This window comes from Squalius cephalus (genome assembly GCF_949319135.1).
Source record: "Squalius cephalus genome assembly, chromosome: 19".
Lineage (NCBI taxonomy): Eukaryota > Metazoa > Chordata > Actinopteri > Cypriniformes > Leuciscidae > Squalius > Squalius cephalus.
This window is the reverse complement of record NC_137140.1, coordinates 4063075-4079580: the sequence shown is the minus strand read 5'-3', so window position 1 is coordinate 4079580 and position 16506 is coordinate 4063075. Positions and strand designations below refer to the sequence as shown.

General features: G+C 36.1%; 1 protein-coding gene across 3 annotated transcripts in view; it reads left to right on the top strand.

The window, feature by feature from the left end:
• tanc2b (tetratricopeptide repeat, ankyrin repeat and coiled-coil containing 2b) overlaps positions 1 to 16506 on the top strand; it is a 187730-nt gene that overhangs the window by 47100 nt on the left and 124124 nt on the right. For all 3 annotated transcript variants that reach the window (XM_079851835.1, XM_079851837.1, XM_079851836.1), the window contains exon 2: positions 12009 to 12106. In XM_079851835.1, coding sequence (XP_079707961.1) covers positions 12037 to 12106 — 70 coding nt within the window. In that variant the 5' untranslated portion in view covers positions 12009 to 12036. The remainder of the gene's footprint in view (positions 1 to 12008; positions 12107 to 16506) is intronic.

Here is a 16506-nt window from a genome sequence, read left to right as displayed (position 1 = left end):
TATCTATCTATCTATCTATCTATCTATCTATCTATCTATCTGTCTGTCTATCATAATTTTCCTAGCAACCACCTAAGACCTACATCCCTTCAACCTTGAAATCTCTGTTTGAATGCACACATTTTCAACCACACAACACTTATATAACCTTCAAATCTCTTTTGAAACCTCCAGAGTATCAAACTACACAAAGGTTATGCAACCTTCAAAATTCAAATTAACCTTCAAAATGTTTAAAACTTTACAGCAAGGCATTGCCAATCCAACATTTTGACAAACTTTCTTTTTCTAGTTATGAAACTACAACTTGTTTGAGTTGTAACAGAACACTGACTACTATTAGTATAGCAGAGCTGCTGTAATTTGAACAGAACATGGTGTTCATGTACTGTAGCTCAACTGGCAGAGCATGACGCTAGCAACGCCAAGGCCATGGGTTCAGTTCCCACATACTGGCAAAATATATACCTTGAATTCACTGTAAGTTGCTTTGGATACGCCAAATGTATAACACATTGCTTATTTGATTAATCAAAGTCTTGTTTAGTCTACAGTTCAGCTAATGAGCTAATGTATTTGCAGAACGCTAGATCATAAAGAGCTTTTTTTTTTTATTTTTTATAAATATACCACTTGCCTTCTCCAAATGTATTTTTAAGAGAGACACAAGGGCCCTAATTGGGCTTTCGTTACATGCTTTATTTATGATGCATTGCATGGCTGTGGCATCTAAAAGCTGTTAATTGTACCAAGCGTCCAAAGCTTTGCTCCAGTGCTTCAAACTGCTCTTCAGAGCCACGCAGAGCATCATTTGTGTCTCATTAATTCTGTCTTTTGACTTTTTGTGACATCTAATGCAATTAACTGATTACATCATATGAGTCTTTATGAACAGAAATGCTTTCATAGAATAAACTAATGACTAATTTTCTTTTAAAATAAATCTGTTTAATTGCATGTTTGATGTGTGTTTATGTGTGTGTGCTTGGGTGGGGGGTTGTTTAAAACCAGTATTTATCTATGCATTTATTTGTCATGTAAGGGCAGCTTGACATGGTCAACCTTTTTGTTTTTTGGTCCTGTGGTAGCCTGTTTATCCACAAAACAAAGGGCATCATTCACCAATATCTCCCTAAGAATTTTCTTAAATTTGTACTTAATAAACGTCCTAAGAAAAGTCTACGTCGGATTCATGACATGTTCTTCTTAAACAACAGAATTGTTCGCTCATGTGTTCTTAGGATTGATGAATCCCACATCTTCGTAATTGAAAGCGCGTGCCAGTTGTTCCTAATTAGCATAAGAAAACTCCCTGCAAATTCCCATATAAGGACAGGACACTTAAGGGCCGTGTGCTAGAAAAGTTGGAGAATGTCCAAAAGACATCTGTGTGACACCGATCACCAAACGAAGAAAGAACTAATTCTGAAATAGAAATTCTACTGCAACAGGTAAATGCCAAACGAGGCTTAATATTTGATTTAATCAGCCTAATTGCTGATGTAAATCGCAGTGTTAGTGTTTCTTTGCATACTATGATTTTTTTTACAGTACATTACAGTAAAATACTATCATTGTAAACGACTGTAGAATTAAATAAAATGCAGTAACCCATTATTTGGAGCAAACTGTCATCACTCAGATGTGCGTATGAGTGCTCTTGAGTGTACAGAGAGTTTGTTCTTAGCTAAGAACAAATCCAAGATAAGAAACATTAGTGAATGTCAGAATCTTCGTAAAAAGTGCATAAATGGGGTTTAAGAACACATTTCTTCGTAAGAACGGTTGGTGAATGAGGCCCAAACTTTAAGTGCAGACTTTTGTATTTAATTTTTAAAGAGCTTATTTTTTATCAAATGTTTTTTCTTTCAAGGTAACGTAAAGCAAAATTGCAGAGACAGTCTCCCTGCAGCAGCTTTAGATTAAATGTCTTGCTCAAGGGCACAATGGTGGACCTCCACTTTTGAGGTTTCCTCTGCACCAATTTAGTAAAGTATGTGCTTGCACAAGACTGCCACTACTAAAGCGTCTGCCATTAGTTGGTCCAACAGACAAACTCAAAAATGTAGCTATTTTGGTCTGCTCTGGGTGTTAATCTCACACTTTTGGACTTGTAATGAAGTGCACACATGGACCGCTATTGTATTGACAGCACTATTATTAAGTATTAAAAGTACAGATTTCATTCAGACTTTTTTTTATAGATAACATCATTTTTGTTCATTAATGTCGTTTTTTTAAAGAAATGTATGTTTGCAAATCTCCATTGACAGATTATTAATTAAGCATTCCAATTTGTGTTTGCCCTTCTACTTTGCATCTATTTGCATACTGAATTGTGATTGTTCTTGCATATATTTAACATTTATAGCTGTCTGTACACTGCGTGGTGACGGTGATGATTCTTTGTTCAAGAACACTCAGCATTCAGAGTGCATTCAGAGCTCTGTTAGCTCTTGCAAACGTTTAACATTGAGTAGCACTGTTCCACAGCTTAGCTGTTACTGCTAACATCTGGCATTGACATTATCCCACTTTTACCTTCTACTGTGAGCATGACTCTGTTTCTTTCTGAAATACTTTCTTCTGGTCAAATTATAGAGTATGAATCAGGGGCTGTTTACACAACTTCGTTTTCAAATAAAAACTGAAAACTCTCTATTCTTTTTTCCCCATTCATTTACACGACAATTGCGTTTTGGGGGCCTGAAAATTGAAACTTTTCAAAACAGGTTTAAAAGTGCAAGTTTTTGTAAATGATATTGTTATCGTCTCTGTGTAATCTTCAAAAACTCAAATGTGTGAAAACTGTAACGTCATGCATATTACGTGTTCAGTCTATAGGCATGCGTGAGTACTTGACAACCAAAACAACAATGGCGGACTACAGGACTGTGGTTGTGCTGGTCAAGATACTGATTTATTAGGAGACACATTCTTTAGCCTACATAAGTCACAACATCGCCAACTATTTCTAATTCTGACCTGGCCAACTACTGGCCTGGTAGCATAATACAGCATTTTATTCGTCATCTGTACGCAAAACTTTTCAAAAACGCAAAGGAAAAGCTTTTCAGTTTTTGAAGCTACTTAAGTTATTTAGTCAAGATCAGTGAGTGATTTTCCTTAGTCATTTGTTGTTTGATTATCATTAATGATAGACTGCAGCAGGTATATTAGGCTGCTGTCACTTTAAGACACAGATCTAATATACGCGTTTTCTTTCTCAACTGTGTACGTTTAGTTACTTAAGACATACTGTAACTTATATCATTGTTGTGGTAATGGACCCTCAGTGTTTGTGCTGTTCAGTAGTCCAAAACAGGGTTATTATAGTTAACTAAAACAAAAAAAACACATACAAACACTTAAAATCACCATTACATTATTTTTTTTATGGAATATTGCAGTATTTATTATAAATTATTTATACACTATTTATTAATGTGTCATCGTAATCTTGAATCAATTTCCCCTTCCTCTTGCAGCGACATCTCTTCTCTGATGACTTGTTTACTGGCGCGAGGGCGGGGCAACCTGTCACTCACATGAGATCCACCAATAAGAAACCACAACCATCCAATTGATTCCCCATGGACAAAATCAAGCCCCGCCCTACATTTTTTCTTGTATGTATGTCACAATAGGGAAGAAAAGCCTATCACAACTTTTATTTCATGCTGATTTTAAAATACAATAAACCTTAACTAAATAAAATAAAATATCAAAAACGTTAAACTTATTTTATAGTTAGTTTTAGCTAAATGTTGCCAAGGCAAAATTTCACATTTTCATTTAATTTAACTTAATGTAGTAAAATAACTAAAACTAAAACTAAAAAATAATAAAAAAACTATATAGACATATTAAAAATAAAATAAGAAAAAAATAGTATCATAAAAAAAGTCATAAAAAGAAAATAAATTAAAAGTTAATAATAAAGTTAATAAAAAATTACTTAAACTTGACCTAAAATGAAAATGAAAAAATAAATAAAAATAAATACAGGAAAACCGAATAAAAAAATAGCATTGGTCCAAACACAATTTTTACAGACCTGGGAAAAAATAGTCAGCACAAGAAATCCCTGCTGGAGTGATGAATGTATAGCAGGGCTGACAAACCACCTGCGATGACCCGAAGTTCCCTCACCACAGAGCCTTGACAATGACAAACAGCAGGAGCTTAATCAGTGATCAGCAACACACAACCACCACAGCCACCATGCCAAATACCTTCATCCCAGACACAGCTGAGCCATCCGCTGGAGCATAGTGGTGCCATGCAACCAGGAGAGAGCTCGTAGCAGGCTGGTGGAAAACTGCAGCTGACCTCCATGCAACTTTGCTGGGAATGAATCCAAAAAGTACATTTTATTAATGTGTGTGGAATGAAGGCCTGGGTATATTTCATTTTCTGCGTTCCGCTCCGTCTCTCGTGACTCGTGTCCACACAGCTTACAAAGTATACTCATCCATGGATGAGCGAGGATGGATGCGTTTGACACATTGCAATTGCTTCTTTAGACTCTACCAGACGTCAGAGGATGATGCAAGTTTGTAAAAATGCTGGGAGTAGGGTAAATTGAGCCAAAAGGCCTGGGTTAAGTTGAGCCATGGTGTAACTCACCCCTTCTTATGATTATGGGGTCATTATTTGCATTGTTTTATAATGTTTCCTGGAGTGCACTTTATAATGTTAGTATGATTTTTACATCAAATTGTCATAATTGGCATTTTTCCTTACCTGATTTTCCCCTCTGATTTGAACGCTCTGTTTTAAGGGGCGTGTCTGTTGTGAGACTTCACTGTAAACGCCCACTGCTTTAATTTGCTAACATCTTTGCATATGAAATAGCTAGTATTACATGCGGTACTCTCTCGAAAACTTTTAGCACGTTTTTACGATTGCAGCTATCAAGGTTAATCGTGAAAAGTGTTGATAATAGCATTATATTTATGGGTTCTAGCACGTAGTGCTGAAACCCTATTGTTATTGTTAATTTTCTCATGATGCAGCATTCTCCATCTAACACTGATCGTGCAGACCGAACCGTAAGTCGTAGAGACTTGAAACTTTGAGGGCTGGTAGTACTCACACCACCTACAACGTCACCAAGGCCCACCCCGATCGGCCTGACGGGGGCGCTACAGCGGTCAAAAGTACGAAATGGCTCATATTCCTAAACCGTTAGGCTGCATGCCTCGGATTTGTTCGTCACCCCGGGAAAATGTTTGGGTATTTTGTTTGGCCCGATCGGAACCAAACCAGTGCAGCAAGATTCTCTGGAGTCTGATTGTCAATAATTATGAAGAAATTCGAAATTTCGCTGCACGGTCGCGAGGGGGTGCCAAAATGTTTTATATGTCAGCGGCCATATTTACAAAAATGGCTATAACTCATGAACGGAACTAGATATTTTCACAACACGTGTATGAGCTCAATCTGAGGTTACTTGAAAAAAATCGCAACGATTGGCCACTTGGTGGCGCCAGAAAATTAGCCAACCATTAGCCCAAATGACTTGAAAATTGGCATGCACTTTCTTTGTATGAGGTGCCACGAAAGTCTATGAGGACACAGGCTTATCTCAAAAAACATGGCCGCCAATGAAATTTGAGTAGCTATCAGACAAGGTTACCAAAGGCTGATCAGAACGAAACTCAGTGAGCATGTTCGACTCATGGCTCTAGAGTTCTGTAAGAATTTTGAAAGAAATCGGCCCCTAGTTGGCGCTAACTAGTTTTATGCCTCTGTAATCACGCTTAGACACAATATTCATGTCATTTGCTCCACTGACAAAATAACAGCTAAAAAGTATTGTCAAACTAATAGCTTTCTTTTGTGAAGTGTATTATTAGTTTTATTCATTATTAGGGGTTCAAGCACAAAGTCAAAATACGCTCAAAAGCCTATACATCCTAAAGGAAAACTTGTCAGCTTACTTGGTGAGCATATGTGACATAACATCCCTAACAAGCATGCAAAATTTCATGGAGATCAGACCATAGGTGGCGCTATAACTGTTAAAAAGCTTTAAAAAAACATGTATTTCCTATGGTAAATTGCCTGTATTGGCTGTAAATGGTCTTTTCCATCTATGATGTCAGCGGTTAAATGCTTGATAAATAGAACTTAATGTGTTTTATGCATGTGTGCTGAAAGGCCTTAAACGCTTGAACCCTGATAAATGCTCCTTGCAACTGTGATTCTACAACATAAGAGCCAGCAGTTTTGTGGCAAACAGATAAAGTGAAAGATTTAACAAACAGTTTGTGCACAAAAAGGTATCATCTATGGCATCACTTAGACTCACACAGACATTAAGAATCAGCATATACATATCAGCAATGCTGATAAAAGTATTAATGCTACAATGCATGATGGGAGGCTGGGTGAGTACCTGTGCTGGTACCCAACATGCACTGCGACATGAAACTTTTAATGTCACCATCGTTGAGATTCATATGCTGATTCTTGATCTCTGTGTGAGTCAGCATAACACCACAGAGGTTTTTAAATCTGATTGTCACAACAATGGATCTCACATTTCTACTAGAATTAATAATACAAAACTAATAATAGATCACCTGTTTAAACAGAGATTATGCTCTGGATAAGTTCAGTGAATCAAGTCACTAAATTGTGAGTTTTATCTTCAAAACATAACCATCAACACCTGATTATATTTTCTTTTGGCGTTTGTGCCACAACAAGTGTGTTTTATAAACACACAGTTACAGCAGCCAGAGAAAAATGTATTTTATAAATTCAAGGGTCAAGAGCCCAACTAAAGCAAACACTGATCTCCATCATGGTAACTTTAATGAAACAATAAATCATCAACATATTAACCTCTGTTAATTCTCAACTTCTGTAGACGCGTGACAGAAATAAAGTCAAACTGGTTAGTAATAAGTGCAGTAATGCTGTTTGTGGAGTTGTTTAATCCTCCTCTGCTGAGATCTTGAGAGATTTAACGTCATCTTTTATCTTCAGTTGATTTCATCTAAGGCTGTGGATGAAGTCAGTTGTAGTTTCTGTGTTTCTCTTTCGTTATTTCTCGTTCCTTTAATGATTCTGCTTGTTAGCAGCAGGTGTTCTTCACTAATACTCAATCATCACTTAATGAATCACTTTAATCACTTAATTTCTTGACTGCAATGTATATCTCCTTTTGAAATCACTTCAGAGTACTCATAACTATTGGTTTCTAAAAAAAAATATGAATTACGGTAATCGGTGTCCTCAAATGTCCTCAATATAAGTTATTGGATTTGACTTTGTGTGTGATATTGTGAGCTAGCAGTAACTGCAAGCGCTCTGAGTTCATTTAAAGTTTGTAATTTCAGTGGTTTTACTCAATATAGTGAAGTTTCAGTTATACCCTGAGACCCAGAAAAAAAAAAAGATTTTTGAATTGAGTTTTTTTTTCATGTCATCACATTGTTTAGAGCAGAAGAAAGAAATGGTAAAAAAAAATTTTTTGAAAAATAATATTTTATTCATACGTTATGCTATGTCCTCTGTAGTGGACACCAGGACTCAGTTGTTTAAAAAATAAAATGACATGAAATTATATGTATAGGCAAAAACAATGGGATTTTTTTTTTCAATGACCAATAAATTTTGGGGTTTCAGGATTTTTTTTAACCTAAATTTGTATAAAGACGATTCTCAACTATGTTATGAAAGATATAACGGAATGAATTGATACAATATTTTACTTTATGCAATATGTGGGTAAAATGGCCATAAATTAATATTCCCATTCAATGCAATGTATCCATACACTGTATCTAATTTGCACATTAATGTGTTCTTGGAGCAACATTTAATGAAAAAAGAAGTGTAATAATTAGAGTAATAATTGGCAACACTTTAATAATAATATCTAATATTCCATAGGAATATTGATGTATAATTTATTTCCATATTCTCTTGTTGTGTCTCCCAAAATGCCCGATAAACATGATTTAAGTCCTGATGTCCTCTACAGTGGACATGTATGAAATCAATGCCTTGTTCTGTAACAGAACGTTTTTTTTTTAATTTGAAACCCCATAACATTTTCCTGAGATGTTGGTTTATGAAATACAGTTTGAAAAGTAGTCAGATTTAAATTATAATTACAATATATTATCATATTTCCTACATTTGATCACTAAATTAATGTCAGGCATTTTTAAAGACCAAGGAGAAGTTGTTTTCATGGTGAAACCTCCAAACATTTGGTATCTCTGAAAATCCCTGAATGTGCTCTTTACAGGACACCCAGGTTGTGACATGTGACATGTATGATGTCAGAGGAATATAATGTCCACTACATTGGACAAAAGTCTATTCCTGGGTCCCAGGAGGATATAAAGTATTTGAATGCAGTGAAGTTTAATTGTGTATTAAGAAAGAATCTTGTTTTAGTGGACTCAATTAAAATAAGTTCAGAGTACTCATAGCTTGTTTTTTATCAAATGAATTGAGGTAATCGGTGTCCTCAAATGTTTTGAGTTAGCTGAACTTGTTGGGTTTTACAGTGTGCGGCTGATCGCTACATCTGTTTAGAATGTATAATGTAAACATTCTTTATTCATATGAAAATACTAAAATATGAAAATCACTCACAAACCATCAACCATCTTATTCGTGTTTATTAGCTTCTTATTTCAAGTGTAGAAATGTTTCTTTGGTTCGTTCTTCACAGAGCACAGGGCAAGGAAATGTACAGGACAGTGTACAGGGCAGGATTATGGTTATGTTGACTCATGTACAATGATTGACAGCTGTAAAGATCAAATGAATGTGTGACGAGTCATAAACTGATGCAAATTAGGAAGAGGAGACAGAACTTGCTCTGAACGCTTTTTCTGCTCTTCAGATCGCATTATTCAGTGGGAAATAAATAAAAAGGGTATTCTATATGACGAAATATTTTGCAACAAGGTAATAAATCAATATTTCTCCAAATATGCACACTTTTGAACTAAGTGCCCTAACGGACGCTGTCTGCATGTATGTGAACACATATAAACCGCAGTAGACATGAGTGAATTCATATGAGTGTTGATATTCTATTTCAAATATCATACATTACAGATTGATTATTTTGCAATCCTGACATAAATTAAGAAATGAATGTCACTGTAACCTATTTTTATCATAAACAGAGGTCAAATATCAAAGCTGGAGTCTTTAATCTTTCGAATGATACTCAAGTTTGTCCAGATCAAGTAAGAGTGATGTTTTAAAATGCAGTGAATGTTTAACAACAATAATCTGGATATATATCTATATCTAAAACACAAACCCACCCCACAATAGCAGAGGACAGCACTCATTGGCTCATTCTGCTCTGTAAAATAATTATTTTCAAGGGTTTTGCATTTGAAATCATATTTTAACTTTATAAAATCATTAAAATAATATTACAAGCGACTGTCAAAATTGACCTCTTCAATTGTTCATTTTATGCATCATATTATGCAATATCACATTAGGATTGCAATGACACCTGAAAATTATATTTTAAATGGGAGGCCTGAAATAAGCATTTATTTAACTATCGATTATTTTAAATATCTATATCTACAACAAATTGTGTGTGTGTGTTAGCATGTTTAATGGAGATAACATGGAAAATGTGCCTTGCTTTAGTGGAGACAAACTGACACTTTTGAAACAGAAACATTTAAATGACAGCAAGCTAATGAGTGGTCCTCTGCTGGTTGTAATAGTCTTTTTTTCTTACTATATGTAATTATAAATAATCAATCTGTAATATATGATACTATATTTTCTCAAAATATGTGTCACTTGCTGCTGCTTTGTAATCATTTTTTAAAGTTGACTTTTTCTGAGTTCAAATTGTTTCCACACATTTTTCGGTGAATAACAATAAAATATTTGCATTTTTGTCAAAATATATGGTTACATTTGAGTGGACATCAATCCAGATCCTTGGTCCTTAAAGGGATACTCCACCGTTTTTTCATATTAAACTATGTTATTCCCTTAACTAAGACGAGTTGATACATACCTCTCTCATCTCAGTGCGTGCACTAAATCGCTCTGTCTTGCGGCGAAACTTTGTTAGCCCAGTTCATTCAATATGGGCCAAGCAGAGAAGCTACCAAACACCTCCACGTTTTCAAGCACTTGCTATGGTATTCCGCCATACAATATAGTTATCCATTTTACACGCTTAGAAAAGCGCAACGTTTTGTTTTGTGTCACCGTCCTAGGTCGAGTTACACTACGCGAGTAACTGTATTTAAATAGGGAAAACGTGGAGGTGTTTGGTAGCTTCTCTGCTTGGCCCATATTGAATGAACTGGGCTAAGATAAGTGCTAACAAAGTGTCGCCGCGCGCCAGAGCGATTTAGTGCACGCACTGAGACGAGAGAGGTATGTATCAACTCGTCTTAGTTAAGGGAATAACATAGTTTAATATGAAAAAACGGTGGAGTATCCCTTTAACTTGAACTGCTTGCAATCATATCATTCTCTATAGGGCACAGCTGATTGGTTCCTGCCCTCAGTAGCCAATGAGCTCGCTGCTCAACCTTCAAATACTTATTCAGCATTTGCCTCAGCAGTTCAATGTGCTTTCAGAAACCCTCCACCTCCCCAGCTCCACCTGTATAGATCTGCTACGGGTAATTCATGTACGATATTGTACAGCAGAAGCATGTCTTACATGCTCACAGCAGTGTGTTGTATATGTATTGGCCGTAGCAAGTCCTGTACTTGCTCTGCAGCAGCAGCGTAGATCTGCCAAGGCCAAATACACCATTCTTTGTCACTCCCATTACCATGCCAAACACTCCGAGAGTTGTCATGACAGAAATATAGAAAGAGTTTTTTTGGCCACAGTGGTGTAGTTACAGCACCCACCAGCAGGGGCTAACCAGCAAAACCCTGACTGATTGTTTTCATTAGTCTTCTCAAATAGAGAGCGAGAATGAGACCGCGGGAACGACTACGGGAAGAGGCAGTCACTTAGTTTATATGGTAATGTTCCCAGTCTATGCACATACCATAACAGGAAGCACTCAAGACGTTCCCCTCTTAATGTTATTGGGTAATATTAAAGCTTGAATTTCTCTCTGCTGTGCTTGCATGCTATTATCATAAGCATTACACTTCTGATTCATCCAGTCTAAATAAGCTCTGGATATTTTAGGAAGGTTTTATTGTTTTTTCTACACTCGTTTTGCCTGTTTCTGAATTCGATTACATGGGGGGAAAGCAATAAACCTGCTTAGTGCATTACACATAATGGCTTTTGGGAAGTCGTCTTCTCTCCAAAACCATTGTTATGCCTTGGGTTGTGTGTGTACACATCTTTTGTCAATTCATGTTTAGTGAAATTTGTCAACAATAATTTGAATTGTGCCATAGAATATAAATGTCCAAGGACTTTTAACCATATAACTCTACAATATCATATTTGATACGCAGATTTCTAAAGCCTCTAAATGATCAAGTAAAAGCTTTTAGTAAAATTGTAAAAACATCCACCTTTAGGTCGTGGAGAGTTTTTATAAAGTTAACGTAAGAGTATCAAATATGATCAATCAGGCTTTTGAGGAACATTTATGTGTTCATCTCTCAATCGTTGTATTCCTATGTTTTAAGCTTTTAAATATCATCATATTATTGGGAGATATAGAGTGACGACTGATATTTATATGCATTTTATGTACATATAAAGATCTCATTGATTTACATCATATGCTATCAGAATTTCATCTTACTTTTTGGCCATATAAATATATACGTATCTGCACCAGATTTCATTATTTGCGCTTTTGGGGCCTCTGAATGAAATTGATGTTTTTTTCTTCCTTGAGTTTGAGCTTCATATTCTCACTATATCTTTCTATATGAGTCTATATGTTTCAAATATGATATTTAACAAAAAATATATGCAAACTTATACTGTATATATAGGATATTTCTATACATAAGGTTGCATTGCTAAAAACATTTTTTTCTCTTCTCCTCTGCAGGCATATAGTCCTTCTGCCTGCTGCCACAATGTTTAAAAACAGCTTGAAAATGCTGCTGACGGGGGGGAAATCCAACAGGAAGAGCCGGAACAGCAGCGGTCAGTCTGAACTTTCATGTCTAGCCACTCGGTAACATGTTTATCCACTAAGATATCATCTAAATATGACTGCATACTTTTGTGTTTTTCTTTTTAAAGTGCCATTTTTTAAACCACATGAAGCAGGATTTTTGGTTACACTTTATTTTAAGGTGTCATTGTTATAGGGTTAGGTTTTGGTTGAGGGTTAATTGCATGTAATTATGCATAATTTACTGTTATTACTACGGTAAGTACATGTAACATATGTAACAAGGACACTGTAAAATAAAGTGTTACCGGATATAACACTTCCTATTTGGAAGTTAGTACCGAGTGCAGTCGCCCTAAGCTGGTATTACAGAAGCATGTAAGAGAACGAACAGCCTAAAGCCTTGATTATCCATCATGCCTCAGTGTTGGAACTCATTTCTCTCTGGGATACTGGGATGTTCTGCCAATATATGGGTTTCCATATGCTTCCTGATATAACTGACAAATCTGCAGCAGGCCGAGCATGAGGCATGTAGTCTCCGCATCAGACGGCACGTCCACATGCCATTCGCTGACCGTCTGATACTCAACACTTGAAAGGATCACAAGCTCTAGTCAGATTACCAGACAGCAATGCAATGCCAGGCGCACGTCTCAGCAGTTTGCCAGACAAAAAAACTGTTTTTCAACTGGTGAGAAAAACTAATAAAGTGGATTTGCCAGGTTAATGGCTTCTAATCTTTGAAATATATGCAGAGATTGGTTTAAGTTGTGTGCAAACTAGATTTTCTCAAGCAGAACCAATATTTTAGCCTAGAAATCTAGACGCACCCTAGCGGCAGCAAAATTTAGTCTAGCAACTCTCCGTTGACTTTCAGGCTGGAAAACCCAAAATTAGGTCAGGCCAATCACATCGTGTATAGAGTAGGCGGGGCGGGCTTAACATAATGACGACAGAGTTGCGAGGTTCCCTGCTACTTGAAAACAAAGAATGGCGGCTGCTGGAGAACAGTCTTTCGAATCGGCTTTGGCCGCGACTCTGGAGGTCTTGGAGTTAAGTTTTTCTTTGAGAAAAGAGCAAAGAACGGCACTTAAGTCATTCTTAAAAAAGGAAGATGTGTTTGTAGTTTTGCCGGCCAGATTCAGAAGTTGAATCTATCAACTAACGTTAGCTCCGCTGTTGGGAAAACGCTCTGGTTGGTTGAAGCGCTGTCCTATTGCGTGCAGAGAGAATTTGAAAGACAGACGTTTATCCCGCCCCTCGGATTGAGCCCTGACAATGGTGAGTTGCCAGACCTAACATCTTGATGTAGGTCTGGCTTGCCAGGCATCCAATATTTATGATCACATAAAGATCAATTCTACATACTATTAGTGTAGTTTTGTTGTATATTATTGTGGCTTGAACCATTTCAGATTTAAATTAAAATGTTAAAGATAAAGAAATGAAAAAATATCTGGCAAGTTCCTAGTAATATCTCTTTGTGTCATGTGGTTTTGTAAAACCTTTATGTTGTTTTCATGTTGTCATGTGGTGTAACCAGGTAAAAAATAATAACCTATTTTCATTACACCTTGTATACACGTCTGTGTATCTCATCTTAATCATTATTTTCAAATAATGTTCAAGTTTTTAAGTATTTTCTTTTTACAAATATCAACAATTATTAGTTCATAAATATTACTTTATTTAGGGGGTTGTACCATATGACATTTTATAACCTCCTCTGACTCAAATTATGTTTCTATGGCAAATAAGTGTTTTGTATACTTTCATTATTAATACATTAACAAAGGTCAATTCCTCAGAAAATTTCAAGTTTACAAGTTGCAAGTACGAGTTCTACAAGACGGAATCCTGTAATTATGGAAATTTAACATGGTTGTATGATTTAACTTTGATTTGTTTGAGACTTTTTTCATGAATTAAATTATGTATTTTTTAAATGAAAAGATCATGTCATCATTGACCATTGACCCTTTAACCGCCCTTAAAACTAAAACTTAAAACTTTGATTAGATGGCCTCTTTCACTGTATATCAGCAATTCTTGGCCTCTGAAATAAGCCTTTAGGTGACACTAAAAATCTATCTTCTTGAGAATGAGACATGAATTAAGTGCAAAGAAACAAAAAGAACAGAGTTATTCTGGCGTCATATTTACTGTGCTGTGTCTCAAAGCTCCCTGTGTAATTACAGTATAGCCAAAACCTCAGTCATCATCACACGGCCGCTCTAATAGACGTGTTCTCCCACTGGAGCTGGTTTAGTTGGAAGTGATCTCATTAACCACTGGTTCCAGAGATCAAGCAACCATTACAAATCATACATTGATGTCTTAAATCCTTCAAGCCTTTTGCCACTGGAATTGAGTAATAGTCAAAGCATGTGCAAAATCCATGCTTTTATATACAAATACCAGACCATGCATGTAGGGCCATATGATTTCCATGATGCAGAAAACAAAGATGTCTTAAAAGTCATACAAATGTATTTTACTGAACAATGCGGAATGTCACAGAATTTGAACTTCATCTCCAGAGCTGCTCTGAGACTCATTTCATCATTTCATTAGAGAAACCTATTGTCAGATGCACACAGAAACTGAAAGCTTTTCACTACAACATGCCAAAATAAAAGTTTGGTGCATTTTTTGGTGATACCTGCATTTTTCAGGAGTTAATTCGGTTGTAGATTGCGGTTTGCACTCCCGTAATTAAATCCCATACACAATGGGACTAAGCACTAAAAAAGTGAATTGACAACCAAAATGATCTGCAGTGTGTTCGTGGCCTAGAGTGTATATCCATCTGCGAGACCCACATATGTTTCTTTGTTGCTTTCCCTCTCTCTCTTTATTCATCAGCAGAAGTAGCATGAATACTTCATGGTCTCTCTCTGCTTGTTTAGTGCCCTTGACCCATATAATGATGATGTTCAGCTATTGAAATGTCACCTCACTTTCTGACAAACTTTTCCACGTACAGTATTTCCATCTATCCTCTCTCTCTAATTACCCCTTTCTCTTTGTTTCACGTTGCATTACACCTTTATGTGTACATTTTTTGTTCACTGTATGATGAATAGGTGCACATGTGTAATTATGAGATGAGGGCAGATCTTTGTCGAAGAGTGCAGGAATGAACGAACACCATTAATTTCAGGTGGAAATCACATTGCTCTCATGGTTTTCATGCTTTATATTTGTTGATGCTGGTGCTTGGATATATTTGATTTCCTCTATTTAACCTGATTGAGGAGAATTTTTTATATTTGTGCCTATATGTGTGATATGTAGCTTTAATCTAAACTACAGGATGATAAAATAATTTCAATCTAAATCAATATGCAGTGTCCATGTATGTATTCATTTGGTATGTAGCTCTGTTGCAGTCGGCCAGTCATTATTGCATAATAAACCCATTCAGTGAAACAAGACACCGATCACGCTGTATGGGTTTATTTTACAATAATGACCTGTACGCTATCCCTTACGTATACATATACAGGTGGGTCATTTTTTCTAAAATAATTTTGTCTCTCTCTCTTTTGAGAGAATCAACATGAATCATTATCATTTATAAATAAACAAGTGTTTTCTGAGTCAGTGTCGGCTGCATACAGTAGATGAAGTTGATGATGCTGACCCGACATCTCTGCAGAATACAGTGCGTGCAGAATTATTGAAGAATTCATCTTCCAGAATCTGACAGTAGGTTTTGGGAGTTCATTTTTAGTCCATCTCTGCAAAATGGACTTCAGGGTAGGAGACTCCGAGACTTCAAGTGCATCCTTCTCATGGGCATTTAATAATTTTAATAATTTTTTACTTTTCAGTCTGAGTTAAATCTCTTTTTTGACTTATTTTATCTGTAAAAGAAAACGTGCCTAATAATTGCACACCTGAAAATAAGTTTTTTTCATTTCCAGCCTTCATGAACAATTATATATCACTTATGATTAAATACAAAATTAATTGTAGTTATTAAGATTAATGTGGTTTGGAATTGGTAAAATGTGCCTGGAAAAAAACTATGATCAGAAAATCAACGTGCCTAATAATTCTGCACGCACTGTAGATGCACCTATGGTTAAGTTAAACATGTTCGGCAGTAAACACTACTTATTTGGCTTTCACACTCCGCACGAACACTTGGATATGCGCCTAATAATAGTGCACATTTATCTAGGTTAATATTGGAGCGAGTGGCCATATAAAAGTGGCTAATGTTAGGCTACAACTTACATGTTTCGAATGAAGCTATGTTTGAGGTCGATTAATGAAAGGTAGGGGTGAAACGGTACACAGAAGTCACGGTTCGGTACGTACCTCGATTTTGGGGTCACCGTTCGATATGAGTTCGGTACAACAGGAAAAAGAAACAAATCCCCAATGCTAGGTTTCTTTTCATGTATTTTGAACAGAC